Source organism: Canis lupus, chromosome 13 (genome assembly GCF_048164855.1).
Source record: "Canis lupus baileyi chromosome 13, mCanLup2.hap1, whole genome shotgun sequence".
Lineage (NCBI taxonomy): Eukaryota > Metazoa > Chordata > Mammalia > Carnivora > Canidae > Canis > Canis lupus.
Window position 1 is genome coordinate 23,546,693 of NC_132850.1, and position 27,825 is coordinate 23,574,517.

Here is a 27,825-nt window from a genome sequence, read left to right on the forward strand (position 1 = left end):
GTAGGGAACTTTTAACACTCTACATATATCAATTGACAGATCATCTAGAAAGAAAAATCAATAAAGAAGCAGTGGTTTTGAAGGACACATTAGTCCAGATGGACTTAATAGATTTATACAGAACAGTCCATCTCAGAACAAAGTACATTCTTTTCAAGTGCCCATGGAATATTCTCAAGGACAGATCATGTTAGGCCACAAAACAAGTCTCAATAAATTTAAGATGGAAATCATATCAAGTATTTCTCTGACCAAAATAGTATGAAACTAAAAATCAGAAGAAAACTGAAAAAAAAAAAAAAATAAGCCACACATGGTAGTAAACAACATGCTACTAAATAACCAATGGGTCAACGAAGAAATCAAAGAGGAAATAAAAAAAAACTTGGACATAAACGAAATAACGGTTCGAAATCTTTGGGATGCAACAAAAACAATTCTAAAACGGAAGTTTATAGCAATACAGGCCTACCTTAAGAAACAAGAAAAATCTCAAATAATTGAATCTTACATGTAAAGGACTAAGAAAAGGAGCAAAGCCCAAAGTTAGCAGAAAAAAAGGAAATAATAAAGATCAGAGTAGAAATAATGAAATACAGACCAAAAAATAATTAAAAAGATAAGTAAAACTAAGACCTGGTTCTTTGAAAAGATAAAATTGACAAACCTTTAACCAGCCTCATCAAGAATAAAAGAGAGTTGAAATAGATAAAAAATGAAAGAGAAGTTATAATAGACATCACATGAGTACAAAGAAATATGAGAGTCTACTAAAAACAATGAAATGCCAACAAATTAGAAGAAATTTCTAGAAACACATAATCTCAGACTAAATCAGGCAGAAATTAAAAAAAAAAATCTGAACAGACTGATTACTAGTAATGAAATTGAATCAGTACTCAGAAAATGCTCAGCAAAGAGTGAATTCCAGAACCAGATGGCATTAGAGATGAATTCTACCAAACATTTAAAGAGCTAATACCTATCTTCTTTAAACTATTCCAAAAAACTGAAGGGGAAAGAATGCTTCCAAATTCACTCTATAAGGTCAGCATTACCCTGACACCAAATCAGACAAAGACACACAAAAAGAAAATCACAGATCTGTATCACGGATGGACATATATGCATAAATCCTCAACAAATTATTAACAAACCAAATACAACAACAAAAAGATTATTCACGATGATTGCATGGGACTTATCTTAGGGATGAAAGATACAATATCCATAAATCAATCAATATGATACAACACATTAACAAAATGAAGGATAAAAATGATTATCTCGATGCAGAAAAAGCATTTTTTTTTTTTTTCAGAAAAAGCATTTGACAACATTCAATATCCTTTTCACAATAAAAATTCTCAACAAAGTGGGTTTAGAGGAAACATATCTCACCATAAAGGAGGCCTTGGATGAAGCCCACAGCTAACATACTTTATAGTGAAATGCTGAAAGCTTTTCCTCTGAGATCAGAAATAAGACAAAGATGTCTACTCTTGCTACTTTCATTCACTATAGTACTGGAAGTTCCACCCACAGCAATTAGACAAGAAAACAAAATGAAAGTAATCTGAATCAGTAAGGAAGAAGTAAAACTGTCATTATTTGCAGATGACATACCATATACAGAAAACCCTGAAGATTCCACCCAAAACTATTAGAACTAATAAATGAGTTCAGTAAGTTCAGGATACAAAATCAATATACAAAAACATATGTTGCATTTCTATACATTAATAATGAACTAGCCGAAAGAGAAATAAAAAGAAATTCCCATTTACAACTGCATCAAAAAAGATAAAAACCTAGGAATAATTTATTTTATTTTATTATTATTATTTTTTAAGATTTTATTTACTTATTCATGAAAGACACACAGAGAGAGAGAGAGGCAGAGACACAGGCAGAGGGAGAAGCAGGCTCCATGTGGGGAGCCCGACGTGGGACTCCATCCTGGGTCTCCAGGACCAGGCCCTGGGCTGAAGGTGGCGTTAAACCGCTGAGCCACCCTGGCTGCCCACCCAGGAATAAATTTAACCAAGGTGGTGAAAGACCTATACTCTGAAATGATAAGATACTGCTGAAAGAAACTGAGGATGACAAATAAATGAAATGATACACAATGCTCATGGACTAGAAAAATACTGTCAAAATGTCTATACTACCTAAAGCAATCGACAAACTCACACAATCTCTATCAAAAAAGCAATAGTATTTTTCACAGAATTAGAATAATCCTAAAAATTTATATGGAACCACAATGACTCTGTGAAGCCAAAGCAACCTTAAGAAAGAATTTTAACAACACTGGAAGTATCACAATCCAAGATTTCACACTACACTACAAAGTGATAGTAATAAAACCACTATAGTACTGTCACAAAAATAGGCCTACAGATCAACAGAGCAGAACAGAGAGCCCAGAAATAAACCCATGCCTATAGTTAGTCTTCAACAAAGCCAAAGAATATATAATAAGGAAAAGACAGTCTCTTAAAAAAATGGAGAACTAGACAGCTACATGAAAAAGAACGAAAGTAGACTATTTTTATACTGTTCACAAAAAGACACGCAAAATGGATTAAAGACATATAAAAGAAAACACAGGCAATGAACTCTTGGATATCAACCTTATGCAGTATTTTTTTGGATCTGTTCCCTCAGGCAAGGGAAATAACAGCAAAAATAAACAAATGGGACTTATGAAACTAAAAAGCTTTTGTACAATGAAGAAAATCATCATCAGAATGAAAAGGCAACCCACTGAAAGGAAGAAGAAGAAGATACTTGCAAATAATATCTGGTAAGGGGTTATTAAAAAAAAATAAAAACCTCATACAACTCAACATGAAAAAGAAGCGTTGATTAAAAAAATAGGCAGAGGACTTAAAAAGACATTTTTCCAAAAAGACACATAGATGGCTAACAGACATATGAAAAGATGCTCAATGTCACTAATCAGGGAAATGCAAAAAAAAAAAAAAAAAAAAAAAAAAAAATTCCCACAATGAGATTTTATCTTGCACCTGTCAGAATGGTTAGCTTCAAAAAGAAAGAAATAACTAGTGTTGGTGGGATGTGGAGAAAAGGGAACTTCTGTGTATTGCTGGTAGAAATGCAAATTGGTGCAGCCACTATGGACAACAGTATGGAGCTTCCACAAAAAATTAAAAATAGGGATGCCTGGGTGGCTCAGCAGTTGGGCATCTGCCTTCAGCTCAGGGTGTGATCCTGGAGTCCTGGGATCAAGTCCCACATCGGGCTCCCTGCATGGAGCCTGCTTCTCCCTCTACCGTGTCTCTGGCTCTCTCTGTCTTTCATGAATAAATAAATAAAATCTTAAAAAAAAAAGAAATACCATATGATCCAGTAATTCTGCTGGGTAATTCACCTAAAGAAAACTAAAACACTAATCCTTAAAGATAGATTTATCCCCATGTTCACTGCAGCATTATTTGTGATAGCCAAGACAAGGAAGCAATCTAAGTATCCATCGACAGATAAAGAAGATGTGGAAATATATACAATGGAATATTAGCCATAATAAATGAAATCTTGCTATTCACAACAAAATGGATAGACCTAGGAGTATTACGCTAAGTGAAATAAATCAGAGAAAAATAAATACGGCATGATTTTATTTTTATGCGGTCTCTGAAGGCCCGAAAAATTAACAAACAGAAAGAGACTCATAAATACAGAGAATGAACTGATTGTTTCAAGAGCAAATGGGAGGACAGGTGAAATAGATGAGATGGATTAAGAGGTCCAAATTTCCAGTTATATAATAGGTCAAGGTGATGAAAAGTACAGCTTAGGGAATATAGTCAATATTACTGTAATTAATTGTATAATGAGAGATGGTAACCATACTTATTGTGGTTTCATATGCAATGGTTAAATCACTATGTTGCATATTTGAAACTAACATGTAATAATAAAAATATGTAAAGCATCTTTCTTTCAAGAATCTTCAAGATAAAGCAGTTTAGTAGCCACTATACAATATATCTCCTGAGCTGTAGGTCTTATTTTTATTTCAAAATTGAGACAGAACTCTTGCGTTTTAGTAATACCAAAAATCAAAGTACTCATTAACTATCCTTATAAAGAACTTTTCTGATTTAACGACTTAACTCAAAACACACAATGATGATCTAAAGAATATGTAATCTGAGGTACATAAGAAATCATTAGTATGTACTTCTGAAAAGATTAAATATACTATCAAGTAGTTATATGTTAATAGGTTCTCACATCTTGTGTCCAAAATGAAACTCCTGTGGATCTCCTTTTCTCTCTTGGTCGCCGTCGTTCCCGGATTGATTTAGGTTGTGATTTATCTTCTCCTTCTTTTTCCTCTTCTCTCTTTTCTCCTTCTGTTAAGGATTACAATGAACCACATGGTAGTAATGTACTATGACACTATTTTATAAGAAAAATGTAAAAACAATTCAAAGTCAACCCCCTTCAGGAAACCTAAAATTCTATCAGGATTATTTTTTGCCTCTCAGTGCTCCCATGAACTCAGTTTATACATGTATTTGTATCTCTCATTGGATAGGTCCTTGACCAAGACAAGAATTTTAATTATTTCATTTTCCTAGGGTCTAATACAAAATTTCTGCCAAAAGACACACTTAATATCTGCTGGACAGAAAATAATTGAATCCTATGAAAAGAATAGGGATTGGGTTATTAATGTCTGACAGAAAGATAGTTACTAAACCCAAAGTTAACACTTCAAGAAAACCAAACAGTTCCTACTGATGGAAGAACAAGCTGGCATCCAAGTTTATCAGGATCTGTTTCTACTATTCCCAGTCCTCATTCAGTAGTAGAATAAATACAGTATTAATTCCATTTCTATTAGATAGTATCTAAGAACAAACCCTTTTTTTCCAGAAAAAGTTTTATATTTTATTAAAAACAAATCAACATAAAAAAATTTAGCCTCAAAATTTGTTTCCTTTCTAGGACAGTTAAAAATAGCTTTAGACCTATACTAAAAAGACATTTTTAATGTCTCTATATCTGTTTTAAAAAGCAGACATCTATTTAACAAAGTAATGTTAAATATTATTTTAAAAAGTCTCATGTCATTAGCAAGCAGTCACAGCAAAAGAAATTCCAAAATTATAATATCAAGAGGGTTTTTTAGAGTTGTATTTAGAACCAGTATAGAGCAAAGATCTCAAACTCCAAAGCCTAGAGTGACCATCCAGATAATATAAATGGATAGTAAGGGTCAGGAGAGCACTATTCCAAGGAGTTCAGGGCTCGCTCTAGCTAGCTGTTGATATGTGAGAATTTTTATTTTATTTTATTTTATTTTTTATTTTTTTTATGTGAGAATTTTTAGACACTGTTGCTAAATCTTCTAATTTTTCAATATAGGATGAAAATCTAAACTTTCATGCAAATATCTCTAATTTTTAAAATTGGCTTAAAATTTTTACAGACATTATGTGGGCCTCACACTTGTGGGCCACACACTTTTTGGTTTAAAGAACTGAAGGGGCACCTGCATGGCTCAGTCCGTTAAGCCGTCAACTCTTGATTTTGCCGCAGGTCATGATCTTGGGGTCATGGGATCAAACCCTGAGTTGGGCTCCATGCTCAGCAGGGAGTCTGGGGCTTGAGATTCTCTCTTTCCCTTTGTTCCTCTCACAAGAGCTGTGTGCATGTGCTCTAACATAAAAATAAATCTCAAAAAAAAAAAAAAAAAAAAAAAAAGAACCAAAATACTTCTGACCAAAATAAGTCAGCTGAAAATTAAGAAAAATTTAATTTTCTTAAGTTTATCCTATATGATGACTGGTATCATCATGATTAATACTATGAGATTTTCCTTTAAAATATAAAATGTCTACAATTAGAAATGATTTCATGTGGTACCTATCTCTGATTTAAAGTAGGAATTTACAAAATTTAAATACAAAGTTTATATGAAATAATATGAAATATTAATAGTGATCATCAATATGCCAGCATTTGGCTGAAAAAAGAAATCTAGTTATCAAGAAATAGGCATTAAAAACAATTCTGTTTTAGCAAGGACATGACACGTGTAGGTGATTTTAGTTTAAAACATTTCACACACAAAAAAATTTAAGAACTATGATTCATACAATAGGCAACAAATAACTTAAGACACTAATAAACTGCTGGGAGAAAGAGTCTTCCACCAGTTCTTCTATACTGACTTGTTTCTATGTTGGTGGACATTAAAGATTTTTGTGAAGTCTTGAATTATAAAGATATATGTATCAATGCCAGACTATGTAATTTTTTACTTTTATTTTCTACTCTTCTCATTCTCATCCATCATATTCTCTAAGAATGGCAGAATGATTTCCAGTTTAGAATGTTGTTTCTTTTCTGTTCAACTATAAAAGAAAAAAAATAATTCAAAGGATTATTTGTAGAAAACACAGTGTTTTCAAAATTTGGTCTTCTTACCTCTTTCATTTTCTTTTGTTAATCCTCTGGAGTAAGCAGAAGTTATACCTACAAGACTATTTGGCCTGTTTAGTTGACTGGAAGCATAGAGTGAACTGCTCATGGTAGAAAGTGAAGAGGATGGAGTGGTTGAACTTGAAGTTGATACTGGTCTGTAACGCTGGTAAGTCTGTGAAATATTAAAATTAATATCCATTTAAAGTATTAAACAGTTAAAACACATAAATACTAAGTTCATTTGAAAGGAAAAATAATGATCTAATCGTCTCAAAATAATTCAGATTTCCAGTTAAAATCTTTTTTAAGTATTTTGTATACGGTCTGTTGGTATATAAATCTTTTGTATTTTGAGTCACACGAACTATTCATACCATGTGACCTAGCTGTGTTGCTGATATACTATTACCTCATCATATGTTCTAGAGTACTTTTGTTTATATTCATCTTCTCTAGATGTTTCGGACTCCTTCTTTTCTTCTTGCTTCTCTTTATCCTGTTTCTCTTTTTCCTCTTTTTCTTTTTCTTCATTTTCTTGTTCTCTGGTTCGGGTAGAACGATTTCTTCCTATTGTTTTTTCAGCTTCCTGAAGATCAGTCAATGTTACTCCCTGTACACAAAAAAGGTGAATTTAATCATGAGAGGCATTACAGCTTATTTCAAAGAATATTTTGTAAATAGACAAATTTAATATGAATGTATTAAAAGTCAAATACACATGTTTGGAACTGGTTTGAAAATTGAAACACAATTTCTATCTGGCAAGTCACATTCATCCTATGAAGAAATTATCATGAGCAAGCACAATAATAGGTACTGGGAAAGACATAAAATGTGTGTAAGAAATAATCTCTATATTTGAGAAATTAACAAAAACAAAGGGGAGATGACAGAAATATCACATGAATTCCTAAGAAGTTCAGAGAAAGAAGGAAAAACTGATATATACATTGTTTATATACTGAATTTATATGTATATTTTTATGTATATATTTGCAAAGATAATTTTGGCAAAGAAATAATTTTCGAAGGATAAGGCTTGAAGAACAGGTTGGATTTCAAGAACTAAAGGTACAAAGACAAAAAGTATGTTAAGATCATAGCAAATAGTTCAGCTTGAAATGTGAATAAGAATAAAGATCAAGGAGTTGAATCTGGACTTTGGCGCTCCTCAACCGTAGGAAAGGATACACACAAGGTGATATATTAGAGATAACTAGAACAGCAAAGAAGTTAAGGAGATGGCAACTAGATTGAGTGACATGTTCTTCATACGTGCACATTAGCTGTTTGAAATATCTATAACATAATAGACCTATTCCCCTACAAATATTCATAGAATTAATAATTACCAGGCATATTGATTAATTAACACTTACTGAATTATCTGTGCCAGATACCATTTTGTGCCAAATACCATCTTTGTGCCAAAAAATAATATTCAAAGATACACAAAGGCATATGTTAATTAGATTAAATATAATATTAACACTCTCACCATATACAAAAGGCTAGGGGAGGATTACTAAAGCAATCTTTATTTATTTATTTTTTAAAGATTTTATTTATTTATTCATGAAAGAGAGAGAGAGAGAGAGAGACACCCAGGCAGAGCGAGAAACAGGCTCCATGCAGAGAGCCCAACGTGGGACTTGATCCCAGGTCTCCAGGATCACAACCTCGGCTGAAGGTGGCGCTAAACCGCTGAGCACTCGGGCTGCCCAGCAATCTTTAAGATTTACGTGCATTATACAGTGGCATCGATAGTTTTTTTCTTTAAGTTTTTAAAATCTTATTGAAGTAATCTCTACACTCAATGTGGGGCTCAAACTCCTGACTCCAGCTCTTCTGACGGAGCCAGCTAGGTGCCCTAATATCAGTATTTTCACAGAGAAGTGAAAAAGAGAAAGGCAATTTATTTTGGAGCTTTATATATGATACACATTAAATATACCTGTGTTGATCTTCTAGACTGTCTTGCTTGTCTAGATCTTGCTTTTCTTTGGGATTCAGACTCTTCATCTCTAACAGGAGTGAGGTATGATCTATAATAATAAGTAAAAATTGTTAGTTGGAGATACATGTGAATAACTATATATGAACATGTGAATGAATATAATAAGTTCAGCATTTTATTTTATTTTTTTAAAGATTTTATTTATTCATTCATGAGACACAGAGAGACAGAGAGAGAGAGAGAGGCAGAGACACAGGCAGAGGGAGAAGCAGACTCCCTGCATGGAGCCCGACGCGGGACTTGATCCCAGGTCTCCAGGATCATGCCCTGGGCTGAAGGCGGTGCTAAACCGCTGAGCCACCCATTTTATGGGTTTTAAGAAGTTTTCAAATATGGTTACATGTCCATTCAAAAATTCAAGGATACACTCTGATAAATTTTTGATTGGAAATAATCATATTAACTTTTATTTTTCAAGTTCTTCCTAACACTTTTTTTTTTTTAAAAGTCATGCGACATCAGTCCCCTGAGGCCCTTTGTTCCTTCCCTGCAATACCATGCTAGATGATATGTGAAGTTATCTGGCTGAACTCTAGACTGCCAATGTCTTTTTAGGTACAATGATAGGACTGAAGGCATCATTCAACACACGGGATGGGATGACTACACCCCCTACATTCCTACCACTGTGCGTTTATTAATGATATTTTTGGCAGATATCACAGTCTTGTTCACACTTTGAGTTCTCTAGAAAGTCCAGTGTTTTATACATAAACTGCTTTAGAATCAACATCTTACTCCTGGTGACTGATTTTCTGATATAAAGAGGACTTCGTATTTATCTTCACTACATTTCATCTGACACATTGAAGCCCAAGTTCCACCCTGTCATAGGACACGCACCATTTCAAAAGCATGCAATCTATGTCAAGAGAGTAGTAATTAATTAATGAAGAGCTGAATAAGCAAAGATAAGACAGAGCCCTGCAACACAACAAAAAGCTTTCCTCCAATGATTAATATTATTTGGAAAGTTCAATCATTAATAGTTTATGTAGTGATATTACCATCTAATCCACATTTCCAAGAGAACACTTGGAAGTAGAGTATCTCTATTTTCTATGCTGTTTATTAAATCTATCTAGTTTATACCACTTTGCCCCTCCCCTCTAAATTCTACTTTTTAGAAGAGCTGTTTAGTTTTAGTATGCTTTCCAATTTGTAATTCTCCTCTTTAAATTCCCTGAAACTATACATATATCATAGCAAACTTCAGAATTTATTCCTGGTTTTATGCCTTATCCTTTATTGTTTCTATCTGTTCTCTAAAGCTCTAAGTTCAGAGAGTATAACACATCTCAAACTCCTTAGAATCATTTAATTTCTTCAAAATTCTTTCAGAAAACCCCATTCCTTTTGATTTATCTTTCGTTTCCTCTGAGCTCTTTATTTTTTAGAAATCTGTCTCTCTAAAACTAGAATACATGATTCATCATTTCTAGGATTAACCCTAAGATGACAAGGTCACCTGTCATCCAAAATCCCAGTTGCCTCAATTCCATCAATTAACTCTTACTTATTGGTTAAAGTTATTTCTAAAGGACTGGTTTTCTGTATTGCTTCTATTCTAATTACAGACAAACTTTACTCAAGATAAGTCAAGAACTTCTCTAGAGGGTGTTTTTGACCGAGCAACAGATTTAGAGAAAGATGAAAATTCTCTCCCTACTTTATTTTGGCTTGTTTTTATCATCTGGTTTGAGAAAGTATCACCTCTTTTCTCTATTTGGTTGAATGACTTATGGCACTATCTCATAATGAAATAATTTAATGTTTTTCTCTTTCTCCGTATGTTCTCTATCTTGTTTTCACCTCTAGGTTTCTAGACTATCCTGGAAGATTATGTCTTTTTGGTATTATAGTAGCACTACATATAACTCCTAAGTCAGGCACACCTCATGAAGCATTAGAAGAGCTGTATCTTACTAAATGTTTCTACTAAAATACTGGTATTGAGTCATGTTTTTAAACCTAAAATTTTAATTAAAGAATTAAGTGTCTAATTATTTGTTTTCTGTTACTTTTAATTTGACCTCCTAAAAGCACAGGCAAGAAGAAAATTCACTAAAGAAAACATTTTAGTTATCAGTATTTCATTTGTTTGACTTTCTTTTGGAGATTCTGCAACACATAGCTTCATCTCTACCAATGCACAGATCCAAAGAGATGAGCTTAACTGGCAGGATACCTGCCCTCTTGACGGCCCACAATGCTCAAGCTACGCTAAGCTTAATACTACTCTTTCATCCACTGTTTTATAATTTTCACTATTTATTAACTTTAAGCTTTTTATTTAGACATAACATACTAAAAAATAGATATAACTAATACTATTTTTATAACAGGTCTGATGATTTTTCGAACAAGTAATTTAAAGGTGAAAGAGAAGAACAATAAACTTATTATAGTTTCAGTTTAAGAAAATTATTCTGGAATATAGTGAGGAGCTTGTTTGTGGTAGAAGTTGGTTATATGGATTTGGAAAATGCTATGCATTCTAACCTTCTCTAAGAAAAATCACAACATGTTAAAGGCTCTGAGAAAAATGGAAGGAAGAAACCTGTTTAACTTTATGCTTTTCTTTAAACTTTCTCAAGATTATTTAAGTAGAAAATTTGCAGTATACCTATTACATGTGGAAAAGCGCTCTGTGGAACATCAGCTTGGAGAATATGTCCCGATGGCTATTTTTTTAGCCACTCATTTAGTATTTATTTATGTATTTACATGCAATTTATTGCTTTTGGGACTTCTCCAGGATGAGGAAAAGAAAACGTAAAAGGAGATGAAACCGAAACGTAATAGCAAATCTGGTTAAATAGAAAAACTTTATAGCAGCTTAGATGGCTGCACATTATCACTTTAGCATTTCAGGAGCTGCTCTGAAAATAAGCATGAACATGGATTTCTGAATCTGATTCCTCTATGTAATGGAAAAAATTTTCATATTTAGTTTAGAACAAGGAAGTCTGCATTGCCATTTGCCCTTTTAATCCCCATGGCAAACAGAACTGATCAACCATTACACTCTATTCAAATGAGCCTCGATTTTTTTCAACAGTTTCAAGTTGCCATAAAAGTTAAATCTAAAAAAAAAGTTAAATCTATTTAACATACCTATTTTACAATATACAAGTACAGGGGGTAAAAATTACTGGATAGAAGACTTACAGTATCTGTTCATTTATATATATTTTCTATATATTTCCTCCAAATTAGCATAAAAATCTAGCTATATATAGAATAAATAAATATAAATATTTATTTTATTTTCTATATATTCTATATATTTTCTATATATATTTTCTATATATTTTCTATATATTTCCTATATATTTCCTCCAAATTAGCATAAAAATCTAGCTAATCAATTTGTAATACATAATGTATTTCCTACTAAGAGTCCTCATCTCATATTCAGCCTTTCTCCTCTCCTCGGGCTCCTATATAGAGCAGACCTCTGCAAACAAAATGTAGAGAAGAAAATGAATTCATATATTTTATGTGAATTTAATTAATAGAGATGACCATCAAAAAACAGAATATATTAGTCAAAATCCACTGCTGTCTTAAATCATTATATACATATCATATCATTATACTGGATCTCTTTCTTAAAACTACTTAGGGTGCATAATTTTACTCTTTAGTAGTTTTAGATTGCTTACTATTTTCTGAGCAACTGAAAGGTTATTTTTGAATTAAGAATTTTCTATTAATTCCAATGATTCTATAGATTTTTAATTTCACTGACTTTTAATTTTTATTTTTAAAAAAGATTTTATTTATTTATTCATGAGAGACAGAGAGAGAGAGAGAGAGGTAGAGACACAGGCAGAGGGAGAAGCAGGCTCTATGCAGGGAGCCCAATGCGGGACTCAACCCAGGGACTCCAGGATCACGTCCTGAGCCAAAGGCAGAGGCTTAACCACTTAGCCACCCAGGCATCCGTTTCACTACTTTTTTTTTTTTCGTTTCACTACTTTTTAACAAAAGATTTACTGCAGAGAGAGAGAGAGAGACACACACACACACACACACAGAGAGAGAACACAAGGGGACGGGCAGAGGAAGAGAGAGAGAATTCTAAGTAGACTGCCCACTGAGTGGGGAGCCCACTGTAGGGCTTGCTTTCATGACCTTGATATTATAGCCCGAGTCAAAATCATAAGTAGGATGTTCAACTGACTGAGGCACCCAGGCACATCAATCACTGACATTTATTAGCTGAAATATTTATATTTATTTATAATGTTTATATTTTGGGTAGTCAACAATTTACATTTCTAAAAAACTGAAAACCGATCCTTGTTTTCCATTTAGCTTTTTTCCTTGCAGAGGGAAGATAAACGAGCAAATGCAAGCTGGCTGAGCCCAGGGAAAAATGTGGAAGAAAAGAATTATACAAAGCAACAGTTCATGTGAATTCATGCTACAAATATGAACTTATTAGTAAGATACTGTTTTGCAGCTTGAAAAGGCTGTAGAACTAGAAATATTTAAAAAAATGAAAAGAATTTGCTATCATGATCTATCTATTTAAAGCTAGCTTCTCTACTCCCACTCCTCACCACCATTAACCCATTGAAAATATTAATAAAGACAGAAAATCCTCATTCAATCTTGACCAATAAAAATAACAAATCAGGAATACTATGGAATATAATAGTGAGTATGGTAATTTTACATAATATCTGAGTATAGATGTAAGGTTACCTAAAAAGGAATATATGTATGGACTTATTTTTACCCACAATATATATTTAAATACTAATATACACATCTTGAGGACAAATATCCACCCATACACATTTCAAAACCATTACTGAAATTTAATTGAAAGACAAAAAGAAGAGGCCAACAATATATTCAAAACTGCAAACAATTACTTGACATGAAACAAAACACCAACACTAATAATTATTGCAAACATCATCGAAACAAAGTAAGACAAACAAATATCTCTAATATATACCAGAAAAATGTCAATAGACACATTTTGTTTCTTATGCTATTAAAATCTGTTCTGTCTTATTAATATCTCCAAATATTTAATTCTCAATCTTTAATGTCTTCTAGGATTAATTCTAAAAAGTGAAAACTCAACTCTCTCCAACAACCTTATAATAAAGAAATCTGAGGTTAAGAATCATACTTTGCTTATTTTGAAACAACTGATGATTCTGGGAGATATTCATTAGGCTTTGTCACTGTAAACACTTTTAAAAGCATGGAATTCTATAAACAGAAAGTATTCTAGAAGTTAAAAATTATAAAATACCTCTTTTTACAGAAGAAGAAATTCTGACCTGGAGAGCACTCTAACCTTAGGATTAAAGCAGAGAGCACTCAAAGGAGTAAAAGACTAAGGATGCCTCGACCTTTTTTCCTTCACTCCCCCTAGTCCATTAGCAAAGTCCTCAAATTTTTTTTTCACTATTAAAGAATGATGAATGCCTATGATCCGCTAATCTCTGTTGGCTATATGGCCTTACCTGAAAACACCTCAAAAGTCTAAAACTAACTTAAATTTATAGAAAAGTGAAGTATTAAATTATGGTATGACCTATTCTGTTATTCAAATCACCAAATGTTAACTGCTTATAATGGTTTATCATAAAAATAGAATAAAAATGTAGACATATTGGTAGAAAATAAAGAAAATAAAGATGCAAATATAGAAAATAATTAACATTTACAAATTTAATGTTTTATTTTTCATATATTCACCACAAATATTACTGTAAGGATATTAATATGACAGGCCATGCACTTTGCTGGCACCAGAGACAAAGACTAAAGACTATATATGAATACTACATGCCAGAAATATGACAAAGTTAATCTGATTGGTATTTTCATTAAAAAACAAACAAACAAACAAACAAACAAACAGTTATGTAGCTAATTTAATTTTGAAAGAATAAAATACAGAAATGGTTGCACTGAGTTTCCTAAGACTTCCTTTTTCTTCAAGAGGAAAAACAAAATTCAAAGCCAGGAACTATGCATGATATAAGCAGAAAAATATAGTTGACTGATTCTCCTGGAATCTTGGGCTTTGTCTTAGTTCTCATACTAATTAACTAAATAAAAGTGGAAAAGTCACTTAAAATAACTCTGGGTCTTAGTTTCCTTCTGTAAAGCAAGGATATCACAGGTAAGTTCCTTTCCACATCTATGATTCCGAAATACCAATTAGCAGCAGCAAGAAGTGTGCAATGCTCTTAACATTTAAGCACACAAAATAAATTCATCAACTATTTAAGCAATTTAATTAATGAGTACCTTTTATGTGCTATTAATAAAACTAAATGAATGTATTCAATGTTCTTAAAAATTATTTGGCTTACATGTATGCCCTAAAGACCTTTCTTTAAGAGAATCTCAGAATCTTAAAATCTCAAAAATAAGAATAAAAACAGTTAACATCCACCTAAGTTTTTAATAATTTGGAAACAGAAGAATGAAAAATCTGTTTTGTCACATTAGATCTAGTCTTCCATAAGTCTGATCTGATTGGGTGTGTTTAGATGTTCATCACAAAAATACCTTGAATTAAAACAACCACTAAAGAAATGAAGATGGCTAAGAAGACTACTAAGTATCTAGCTCACTGCCTTAAGATAAAAACATCAATTCTGTCAGAGGGAGTCACCAAGCTGAAATGCTAATAATTGCCTATTATATCAATCTGCAAGTTCAGAGCTGATACAGGTTATTTCATTTATTAACTTACTGAAGAGATTGTCACCAACTTGACAAGATCAAAAAACAAAACAAACAACTTTCATCACTGGGCAAGATACATCAGCAGTCCTGTGAGGACCTTTACACACCTGCGTCTCTCCCTGACCTCTGATGTGGAGGAGACAGTGCCAGCAGTAGTTGTAGTCAGGGTTGTGGTTGAGGCTGCAGCATTTACAACAGTTGGAGCAACAGGGATGGTCAATGCCGTAGGAACACTGTCCTTTTCTTTTTCAGTACTATCCTCAGCCCACAAACGATTTGAGGTACTATCGCATCATAAGCAGCAACACAAAAAGAGAAAAGGAAAACAGCTAAACAATGAAAGCACTTTCTAGCAGCCAAAACATGTGACTACAGGGATGGATTTTTTTAAGACACATGGCAAGACATCTTTCAACTATGAACCAAAAAGCTCACCCAGAGCTGTTAAAGGAGAAATTTACATTTTAAGTAGCCTGATTCAAGGAAAGTTAATAATTCAGGAACTTAATTTTTTCCCCAGACATGCATAATTGCCTCTTTTGGAACCAAATTTTGCTTGTAAATAATTTTAATGAGGTAAATGAAAAAATCCAGAGCCCCACAATCTTCTAAACAAAAATGCATGCACGTACATAAGCACACAATAGGCTTGAACACAAAATGTATCTGTGACTCACCTGCTTTGTGTGCCTGCTGAGGAAGAACCCGTTGTAATCTTTGTAGTAGTGCTTGTGCTGGAAAGCAGGCTTTTCTGAAGCCCAGCTGCAGAGGTAACTGTTGGTGTTGATGTGGTGCTTGGAACACTAGAACTAATCAAATCATCTGGTCTTCTACCAAAGGAGCAACTAAAGGAAAGAGTCATATCTATATAGGATGTGTTTATATGTGTATTCTATAGTTAATGTCTATATATTATACAGATTCACAAGACTAGGAAAGAGCTAAGAAACTGTGTTCCTAAATACACCACCAGCTCCAGCACCAAGAGTTGCATCTACAACTTGCTAGGAGTCTGGATGACTTCACTAATTTGGTAGTGTATCATTTTACTGCCTCCCCCTCCCTCAAAAAGGACTCAAAGATGATCTGATCTGGAACTGTTTTTTTTACATTCCTGGAACTGTTTTTTACATTCCTGGAACTGTTACAGATCATGTGGTCATGCCAGGCTGGGTCTGAGAAAAATAGTCAGGGGTTTGGTTTTATCAAAATCTTAACCAGGGAAGGTTAAGATGGATCTTTTTGAAGAAGAGTGTTTCAGTAATGAGGCATATCCTTAGGAGTGACCCATGCCTATATTATACTTGCTCATCTTTTACTCTTCTTTCTGGCTGCTTTTAGCAGAGAAATATTTATGTCCCGTTCCCGCCCCCCGCCCCCCCCCCGCTCCTTCAATGTGATATTATTCCCAACATTTTCATTCAAGACATTTCCTTATTTCTGAGTTCTAAGAAAAGTGGAAACTTCCAGGTCACTAAATAATGACCAGATTACTGAAGACACTGATCTATTTCAACTGCTCTAGTCAATTATATAAGGAGTTCCTTTTAAATACGCTACAACCTAAAGGATACTTCTAATATATAAAATCTAATTAAATATATATACAATAGGAAGACATAAATAGAATCAAATTTTCACCCATCTTTAAATATATATTCTGCCTTTAAGTGATGTTTTATTTAAATAACAAGACATATTAGTTAAAGCATGTATTTTCTCAATGATATTGAGGGCTCCAAAAAAATTGCCTCATATTTTTATAAAATAATACATGAAAGTTACTTAAGAATTATATTACCTTTTATGGTAAGTTGATCCTTCATTAACTGAGCTATTCTTTTTGAGATCATCTTCCCATTTTCTTCTTGTATAGGAACTACTTGTTCGCAAACTTGAAGAATCTCTGCGAAAAGAACATCCTTCAAATTCTGGTATATAATTTTACAATAGAATTAAGAAAGCTGTATATGAATAAACATTAGTAGAAGCAAAAACCAGTAAAATCCTTTGGGAAAACACTTTGGTACATTTACTTTTTCTTTTTTTAAATATTTTTTCATTTATTCATGAGAGACACAGAGAGGCAGAGAGACAGGCAGAGGGAGAAGCAGGCTCCCCACAGGGAGCCTGAGGTGCGACTCGATCCCAGGACCCTGGGATCACGCCCTGAGCTGAAGACAGATGCTCAACCACTAAGCCACCCAGGTGTCCCACTTTGGCATATTTATTAAGAAGTGAAAGTAATTCCAGTTCTAAGATTCTATTCCTAGGGTATATTCCTAATTATAGGAGGGGAAATTAAGATTTTACGGAAATTTTACTTATGATCACAAAATATCAGACAATTTAAATGTCCGCATTTGGGGAGGAGAGAGGGCAGAGCAAATCCCAAGCAGGCCAAGCAAAGAGCCCGAGGCGGGGTTCATGTCACAACCCAGAGCTGAAGTCAAGAGTTGGATACTTAAGCAAATGAGTCATCCAAGCACCCCAATAAAGATTTCATAGTAAAAACATAAAGCAAATTATAATGAATCACCTGTTTTCTTTCTCTTCAATGTCAGATGTACTGGCTAGTCGTCTTGGTATTGTAGGCGCAACATACGCAAGCCTAGTTCCTTTACTATCTTTCTCCTACACAAAGTAAAAAAAAAAAAAAAAGGAGTAAAAACAAATCTGCGTGATATTACAGGAGCTGCTAAAAGTATTAAGGAAAGAGTATTCAACAGTGTACAATTATACAGCCATCACAGTTCACTTTATGTTTCCAAAGTTCCTAGCTACACTTTAAAATTAATGTCTATTAATAATACTAATAGCCTATTTAAACCAATTTTCTTTTCTTTCTACTTTAATCTAGATTTAGGCAATATTTTAATATAAGGAAAAAACTTCTTCTACACTTTAATGACTTTTTTTAAACTTCTATAACAGATTATGTAAGGTAATGCAGTATAATAAAGTAAAATATTATTATTTTTCCAGAGAAAAAGGTCTCAAATATGGTTGATGGGTTAAGTCTCAGTTATTTATGTTATGTAAGTTATTTACTACTTTGATGTAACATTAAAATATTCAGAACGAAAATTACTTAGATTATACTTATCGAAATCAAGTTGAGACTCTAGTAGTAATGGCATCTGATATATTCCCACTATACTGGCATCAAGTACTTGGAAAATAATTAGGCAATCAATTTATAAAAATAAAAAACATTAAAATTACTTGATGAGAAATTCCATTTCTGAATTTGATACAAAGAAACACTTTTAAATAGAGGAAGGAAACTATCTGGAAAAAAGTCCAAGCACTAGAAATGCAACAGAAAATAAATAATCCAGCTAAATAAATTATCACTGAATGAACTGTGGTACATTCTACTTGATATAATTTATAACTTAATACTACCTTCCAAATATAGTTATTAAAACTATTCATCAGAAAGAGGTTGCTTTTGATGTATCAGATGAAATAGAAGATAAAAAATTACAGGTATTAGATGAATGGACTCTATGAGTATAATTACATTCTGGAACAAATAAATAAATTCTAGAATGAATGCCCCTTAATACATATTATTGCAGGCTTTTAAGTAGGGTGAAGTTTTTTTTTGAGTATAGTCTCATAATTTAATTTTTGGGTGAATACATCTGATCTTCCCAATACTTTTAGAGGTGAACTTCATTTTACTGCACTTAACAGAAATTGTTTTTACAAATTGAAATTTGTTACAACCCTCCATCGAGCAAGTACATTCCAGCATATCCAACAGCTTTTGCTCACTTTGTGTCTATGTCACAAATTGTCACAATATTGGTGATTCCCACAATATTTTAATATATTTTTTTAAAGACTTATGAGCAGGGGAAGGGCAGAGAGAGAGAGGGAGAAGGAGAAAGAATCTCAAGCAGACTGCACTGAGGGTAGAGCCCTCATCATAAGCTAAGCCCAAACCAAGAGCCAAACACTTAGCCAAATGAGCTGCCCAGGTACCTCCAAGTGTTTTCATTATTATTATATTTGCTGTGGCAATCTCTGATCAGTGATTACAAACTGCTGAGAGCTCAGATTATGATTAGTGCTTTTTAGCTTTAATAAAGTATTTTTTAATTAAGGCATGTATATTTTCTTTAGACATAATGCAACTGCACACTAAGTGACTATAGTATAAATATATTTTTTAAATACAATGGGAAAGAAAAACATTCATCTGACTTGCCCTATTGTAGTGGTCTGTAGTCAAAATCACAGTATCTCTGATATATGCCTGTAATTCCATATGGACATTTGTTTAAGGTGGGTATATTTGTATTATCATGTGATTCATTAAGTCAGGTGAATTAAGTTCATACACAGATCTAATAATGATATATAGTAGAAAATTCATTGGATTTGATGTTCCTAAAAAAAAAATTATTAGAATTTTGATAGAAATCAGATTGTGAAATAGATTACCTTTTCTTTATTATCCAAAGAGGAGGAAAGCCTGGGACTTGAAGCTGAACGCATAACACCTGCAGTGTCTTTGTCTTTCTGAGCCTCTTTAGATGCTGTGATTTCTGCAAGTGCGCCATAACTGCCAGTCTTTCTAAGTCCTAACCTCCAAGATGCAGGAGACTCATCCTTTCTCTCTTCTTCTTTGGGAGAAACTTTTGTAGCTGAGGTTGGAAACTGTTTTTATTTTATTTTTAAGGAAAAGAAAAAAATTATCAAGACTAATCAATCCTAAGCTGGAAATGACAAGTTTACAGATAATATGTTTCAAATTATAGTTAATAGTTTCAGGAGAAACACTTTTACTAAGTAGGTTAATGTCTTAGTAAAAAATGTAAAGATCTAAAACTGAAAAAAAAAAAAAAGAACTACCTTTCCAAAAGTTAGATTTAATAACACACTCCACACTTTATATCACACAGAAAAATTATGATGCAAATAGAGAACAGAAATGAGCACACCATAAGGACTATAAAACCATGCATCTTTGGAACCAATATTCATATTAAACTTGTTATGCTGTAACCTAATATAAATAATCCTTGCACATAGAAATGCCTCACCATAGATTTTTCACCCTTATTGGGCACAAGAACAATGCCAGTTTTGCGCAAGCCCTGCCTCCATGATGCAGGATCTACTGATTCCACCACAGGCATGATGGGAGCAATGAAATCATACTAAAGCCAATTAAAATAAGACAGGTAAAGAGATAAAGATTGAAAGCATAAAAACAGAAAAGGAAGTTATGATCAAAACACACTTTTTAAAAAAAGAATTTTATAACAAATTAAAACCCAATAACTGGGTAATGATCCAATCTTAAAAGTCACTGGGAACAAGTTCTAGTTTTAGCATGAGAGAGAAATTCTGAAAGAATCTAATAAAGAAATTTCTAAAGCAGTTAAAGGCACACGGAGCAGATAACGTTGCAGTATATGAATGAACAAACTATTGGGCTTGAATTTTGATTTTATTCATTTATATACTTGGGTTAAAACATTTTTAATTCAGCATAATCAACAAAAAGTAATAACTGATAGATCTTCCACTTATAATACTTAATTCAGTATTTTTAATACCATATCCTTAAACTTACTATTTGATTTTACCACCAAATGCTAATTTAAACATTCTAACTAAAAACTAATTTTTTGTACACTTTCCAAAAGCCCTAAAAATGAAACATGTGGTACCTTTAACTAGTTCATTTCATTAACTCACAAAGTTTAAATATTTAACCACAATTAAGAATAGATGGGTAAATACAGTAATTAACTAATTCCTATAAGCATAGGATATGGGTAATTTAAAAAACCCACTTTTTTCCATAGTTATTACCAAAGTTGTCTATACTTAAGCAGTTTAAGAGAGCTTGTTAAAGCACCGAGGATGTCAGAAGGCTATTTCATAGACAAAACTATTGTGTAAGATACTTCCTGTAATTAATTCCTATCAACAGGGTAAAAAAAAATAGACTCATGATATACCGCATTCCTCAGTTCCCAAAATGTGCATTGAGGTATTCTAGGGTGCCAGAGTAGAATCACAAAGGCACTGTAAGATACTTTAAAGTTTTGAGAAAAAGCACAGTGACATCTGTTGGACATTGCACAAACTGCCATTGTTAACTTACTTGCACTTAACTACTTAATAAACGGAACAGAGGTACTTGTTTTGGCCAAGAGGCACTGTGAAAAAAATTAATAAAACATTAATGGTTCCAATGACCGAGAAAGTCCAGGGACTTCTGTAACATTTTATACAATAATACAGGCACTGAGATGATTGGTTATTGATTTCTGAGCCTGAAGTCATAACATTCAGGAATAGGGGTTGGTAAACTTTTCTATAAAGGACCATTTATGAATTTTAGGTTTTGCAGACCACAGAGTCTCTGTTATAACTATTCATTTACACTGTTGCACAAAAGCAGCCACAGGTAATACATAAGTGAATGAACATAGCTGTGATCTAATAAAACTTTATTTAGGCACATTGGAATTTCAATTTGTGTCACAAAGTATTCTTTTGATTTTCTCAACCATTTAAAAATATTAAAACCCTGGGCAGCCTGGGTGGCTCAGCGGTTTAGCACCGCCTTCAGCCCAGGGTGTGATCCTGGAGACCCAGGATTGAGTCCCACGTCGGGCTCCCTGCATGGAGCCTGCTTCTCCCCCCTCTGCCTGTATCTGTCTGCCTCTCTCTCTCTGTTTCTCATGAACAAATAAATAAAATCTTTAAAAATAAACAAATCAATAAAAATATTAAAGCCCAAAATGGAAATAAAGGTACCCCCTCCATGATAAAATAGGTAACCTAACATTTACTGAATGTTAGAACAGAAGCTAACATTTAATAGATGTTTACTCCTGTCAGGTTCTAAGCTTAAAAGTGCTTTTGATGGGTTATCTCATTTAGTCTTTGCAACCACCCAATGGAATGCTATTATTACTGCTGTTTTAGAGTTGAGAAAGATGAGGCAGTATTATTCATTTTGAAATGGACATTTGTTGCACTGCAATGATTGATATACCTCCATTCTGCCTAATGTGAAGTTGGGTTTAAGGGTTTATGTGTTTCAAAGCTCCTTTCAATTTTATTTGGTCTGTATATGAACATCTCTGAAATACTCAACTACACCTGCTCCCTGACACTCTTCTTTTGGTTTTTGTAACAGGGCACTGTTTTGACTTTCTTACTCTTCTGACCACCCTCCTTCTTGGTCTTCGTGCTGTTGTTAGCATTGTCCTGCAACATAAGCATCTCAAGAGTCTGTTCTCAGATCTCCCAGCTTCCTTTTCTACTTCCTTCTCCTGAGGGTTAGGAATAGGGTCTTCTATCCTTCCTCAAGCTAACTGTACTCAGCTTATTCTAAAATTTATCTCTAGTTCAGTCTGACTCCTAAATTCCCAGCCCTGAATTTCTATTTACCTGGAGAATGAACCATATAGAACTACCATTAGAACCTAAAACTCGACATATTTAAAATCAAACCTTTATTTCCAAACTGGCTCTCCCTCAGTTCCCTATTTCTGTTAGCAATGATATATTTCTTCAATTCCCTATATTTGAAACTTCATAGTCATGTTAGACTTCTTAGTCATTTTCCCCCATTTATAAATTAGGTGCCAAGGCTCTGAATCTCCTCTCCTTTGTAAGACCACTGCCACTTCTGTAGTTTATCATCTTGGGCAACTTCAATGACTTTCTAATCAATCTTCTCTGAATTAGCCTCTCCTCAAATACACCTGTATGTTGCTGCCAAAATATATCCTATAAAGAATAATTCTCTCATGGCCTTGCACAAACATTTTCTATGGTTCTCTATTATCTATCAAACTATAAAAATGTTACCAAAGAAATAAAGACATTCCATAATCTGGCTTTATTTTTCTGTTTTACTTTGTATATGTTCCCTAAAATCAACCAAATTTCACAACTTATTTTTTCCTACAAAATATTCCACATTATCCCAACTTTGCTCACATTGTTTATCTTCTCTTCCTTTCAGTAAACTTACAAACTCTCCTTCTCTCTGTCAGCTGAAATACTATCTACTCATTCAAGATCTATCTCAAATGTTCTAATTTTATTACCTTGAATCAAATATGATCTCTTCCCTTTTTACTTTTTTCAATATTTATTTAACTGAGAGAGTGAGAGAGCATGTGTGTGCGTGCACACACTTGGGACCAAGCACATGTGGGGGGTTGGGAGGGGCAGAGGGAAAGGGAGAGAGTCCCAAACAGGATCTGCTCAACTGATTATGCCACCCAGGCAACTCTCTCTTCCGTTTTTAAGCCATTATTCTACATTTGTACACTTTTACTGGCATACATCATATGCCCACAGTACATAGTATTTTTTTGTCTGTGTGTTTCTTTTTTTCTTTTGAATCCATGAGAGACACAGAGAGGGAGAGGTAGAGACATAGGCAGAGGGAGAAGCAGGCTCCATGCAGGGAGCCCGATGCGGGACTCGATCCCGGGACTCCAGGATCACGCCCTGAGCCAAAGGCAGATGCTTAACTGCTGAGTCACTCAGGCATCCCAGTACATAGTTATTAAATTTAATTCTTATTATACTTAATTGGACCCAATCAAAATATGTAATTCCAAGAAAATTTTGAATTTTTACCATCTAGTAAATACAGTTTACATTTATCAGAATTTATGTGTCTACAGCAAAATAGGTAATATTTTTCAGAGATCCCAACAATATTTATTTTGATTAAAGAGAGTATATAAACTTACTGTTAAAATTTCAGTTTACCTATTATGATTATTTTTTAGATTTTATTTATTTATTCATGAGCAACACAGAGAGAGAGAGAGGCAGAGACACAGGCAGAGGGAGAAGCAGGCTCCACGCAGGAGCCCGACGTAGGACTCGATCCCGGATCTCCAGGACCACGCCCCAGGCTGCAAGCGGCACCAAATCGCTGCGCCACCGGGGCTGCTCTCAATTTACTTATTATTCAGTTTTTAATAATCTCTACCCCCATTGCAGTTTTAAACTCATGACCCCGAGATCAAGAGTCACATGGTCTCCTGACTGAGTCAGCCAGGTGCCCCTATGGTTAAAATTTTAAATCATATACCAAACTGATAATTTTATAGGAAACATCTCTACAAATCAAAGTCCTGGTGTCACTGCTACATAAACGGTTCTTTAATATTAGCTGAAGAGTTAAGAACTTAAAGGAAGATCATTTAAAAAGAATGTATCTACATTTCTCTGTAGCTATCCTGAGTTATTAGAGAATATAAATGATATTTAATGCTGTTATAGAGCTTCCAGTTTTGTGATCTATTCCTTGCCATGAGTATGTACCTGTTTATGCACTGGTGGAGAAAGCAATAAAACTGAAGATATCTTTGTCTAAATATCAAAACCAGAGTAGCGAGTAGGAATCTAAAAATAGAGCTCTTAACTACAAAATCTTTTAAGATGCATTTACAGATTAACAATTCATCTAAAGAAATTCATCTGTTAGGTCTAAGTAAAGGAAAATTCTTGAAACTAATTTAGAAAACATTAAAATGCTAAATTAACATAGAAAGTATCACCGAACATAACAAGGTTTAAAAGTCTTACAAAGGGCAGCCTGGGTGGCCCAGCGGTTTAGCGCCGCCTTCAGCCCAGGGTGTGATCCTGGAGACCTGGGATCGAGTCCCACATCAGGCTCCCTGCATGGAGCCTGCTTCTTCCTCTGCCTGTGTCTCTACCTCTCTCGCTCTCTCTCTCTCTCTCATGAATAAATAAGATCTTTAAAATAAATAAATAAATAAAAGTCATACAAAATAAGATTGTTCTATCCATTAAAATAATACTTCAAATTATTTGTATACCATGACTTTATTGATTAAAATAAAATTTGGCTACAAAACCTTAAGAATAAAGACTAAAAAAACATAATCTTCAAAGTAAGCTATGATTTCTGAAATTGAAAACAAAATGGAGTTTCTCAATATGCAAATCATAGAAGCAGATGGTTATTAGATCGATTTAATTACAGAATCAGAAGTAGTTCTGAATAAGGATTTTTTATAGGAAAGAGGTTACTGGGGTAACTCTAACAGTTATTATTATTACTCTAACAGTAAGTTATAACTTTAACAGTTATTAAAAGTTATTACGAGCAATTAAGTTATTAAATTTGGGGCTATGCTTGAGAAAAATATAATTGATCAAAAGAAGTCTAGTGCAATTACAGGACTATAGTAGGAGACTGCTTAGTTAAATACTCAAAAGAATGAGAGCCAGTTAGTTAGTTGTTTGTGGCCAGATATTTCAAGATGAGCTTTTGGGAATTTCTGATAATCCTGTAATTTTAACATATATTAAATTAAAAGAGCTAACGTCTGGTACTCACTGAAGAAGTATACAAGGGTTCTATAATTAAATAAAGTTTAAAGCAACCTATGATGACTCCTGTTATAGCATAATTATCTTTAAAATTCTGCAATTACCCCTGGAGGATTTCATTTTTAAGAATATATGATTATTATCATGTGAACATAGCTTCTAGCTGAATTCAGGAAGCACTCAGTTCTGGAATACAGAAGGTAAGATAAATCATTCGCATCATTTCCTGATATTCAAACTGTACCAGTGAAATCTATGTATTCATTTCTACCACTAAGAATCCACATTATCTCTTTCCTCAGTAACAGTTTTAGAAAAAGATTATTACCAGCAGTATGGATTTTCAAAAAATTCTCTAGTTTATTATTCTAAAAGATTCATATTTTCACCACTTGGAGCCAAATCCAAAGATCAAGAATGTCGACAATATAATAGAAACACTATAGGGATTTAAAATCAGTCCTCAAACCCATGCCAACCAAATAATGTCAGATAAGCAACAAAATAAGAAGTCCAAAGGCAGAGACATGACAGTTAAACACAATGTGCAATCCCTCAGTGGGCCCTTGATTTAAAAAAACAAACAGAAGAACATTAGTAGGAGGACAATTGAAAAAATCTTGACTAAGGTTTGTATATAATAAACATAGATAATAGTATTATATCATAGTTAAATATTCTAAATAGGATCATTTTAGTATGAGAATGAAGGAAAATGCTTTTGTATTTAGGACATTCATACTCAAGAATTTAGGGGTAGAGTTATATTGATTGCACTCAATTCTTAAATGTTTCCACAAAAAAGTGTGTGTGTGTGTGTGTGTGTGTGTGTGTGTATACACAGACAGGGAAATGAGTATGCTCATTAAAGATAAGTATGGGTTGGTGGAAAGAGGGCTTTAAAAAGAGACCAGTGGTAAAAAAAAAACAAGATAAACTAGAACAACGCCCATAATCTTTAATTTGGGTTAAAATAACTACAGGTTTCAGAGTAGCAGGGAAAAGAAAAATCTTTAAAAAGATGAACACACTAATTGGAAAGTACTGTTTGGTGGAGAAAAGGAGCAAAAAGATAGAGAACAAATTGGAAACAGAACAAGGGAGAAGAGGAAGAAATGAAACTACCAATTTGAGAGCGCTTAGTCAATTAGCCAGGCTCTCTCTCTCAAAGTCCTAATGCTAATTTATTTTCTCTTTGTTTATTATTTTTGTTTGGCTTTCTCCTGATAGATAAGGAAGACCATAACTTGCTCAAGGTCCTTACAATTAATAAGCAGTGGTGTCAGGAGTGGATCTCTGGTTTATTCGACATCAGATATCATACTCTTACTGGCATACCATACCTGCATGCCTGGTGCTTTGTACAGAGTTAGAAAATCTAGATTCTAGCTGTCTCCTTGATTTTTGGTAGTATTTTCTGTGCTTAATTCACACATATGTCAAATTATCAAAATGCACCTTTACTGAACAGGGATAAAGAATATAAAACCCATGTTTCTCAGAAGTTCAACAAAATAAAAACTACCACAACCATAAGTTTTCATGTGCAAACTAATACTTTCTCAGTCAAATTAAAAATAAAAATATATTCTTATTCTAAACCTTAAATATTTTTGGAATAAACCATAAAAATTTAAGAACTGTCTTAATGCTTTAGTACTTAAACAAAGTATATGTATTTTTAACAAACACAATTTTAGCTTACCTTTTTCATAGGTGACGTAGGGGTTGCCTGACCAGATGACACAGGTGTTGTGACAGCCACGGGAGCCGCTGGTGTACTAGAAGTATTGGTATTAGTTACGGAAGCCATGGGCTTTGTCTTATCTATTACAAAAACACAAAAAATATTGAGTAAGATTCAGTATGGATTGTTTCAATGCTAGAAAAATAGTATTTTATATTTATTTTTGTTTAAGGTTTTGTTAATTCAAGTCTTTTCTATTTTTCTCCCTTATAACAAGTGATTTTTTTCAAGGAGTTTCTAGAAATGTCTCAATATGTATGCTGAAATAAATAATAGAACATGATGACAAACAACAAAGCTTCTAAGAATAAAAAGTAAAAAACAGAATCTGACTAATATATTTAACATTATAGAAATATAAAAAAAATGATACTTAAAAGCTGAGCGCATGAATACAGCATAACTAAAAAGTTTACAAGAACAAACCTCAAGTGTCCACCATCCAATTTATCATTATTAATATTGTTAAAGCCCTTCTATTAATTTGATTTCAATGAAG

At 33.4% G+C, this 27,825-nt stretch overlaps 1 protein-coding gene across 7 annotated transcripts in view; it reads right to left on the bottom strand.

Annotated features, from left to right (window-relative positions):
• PPP1R12A (protein phosphatase 1 regulatory subunit 12A) overlaps positions 1-27,825 on the bottom strand; it is a 139,454-nt gene that overhangs the window by 21,752 nt on the left and 89,877 nt on the right. For 6 of the 7 annotated variants that reach the window (XM_072772883.1, XM_072772882.1, XM_072772887.1 and 3 more), the window contains exons 9-18: positions 27,285-27,406; positions 19,670-19,885; positions 17,754-17,848; positions 17,016-17,120; positions 15,892-16,059; positions 15,322-15,498; positions 8,420-8,510; positions 6,875-7,075; positions 6,469-6,637; positions 4,264-4,385 (exon numbers count right to left, since the gene is read on the bottom strand). In XM_072772883.1, coding sequence (XP_072628984.1) covers positions 4,264-4,385; positions 6,469-6,637; positions 6,875-7,075; positions 8,420-8,510; positions 15,322-15,498; positions 15,892-16,059; positions 17,016-17,120; positions 17,754-17,848; positions 19,670-19,885; positions 27,285-27,406 — 1,466 coding nt within the window. The remainder of the gene's footprint in view (positions 1-4,263; positions 4,386-6,468; positions 6,638-6,874; positions 7,076-8,419; positions 8,511-15,321; positions 15,499-15,891; positions 16,060-17,015; positions 17,121-17,753; positions 17,849-19,669; positions 19,886-27,284; positions 27,407-27,825) is intronic. The other variant, XM_072772888.1, reaches the window with a different exon arrangement.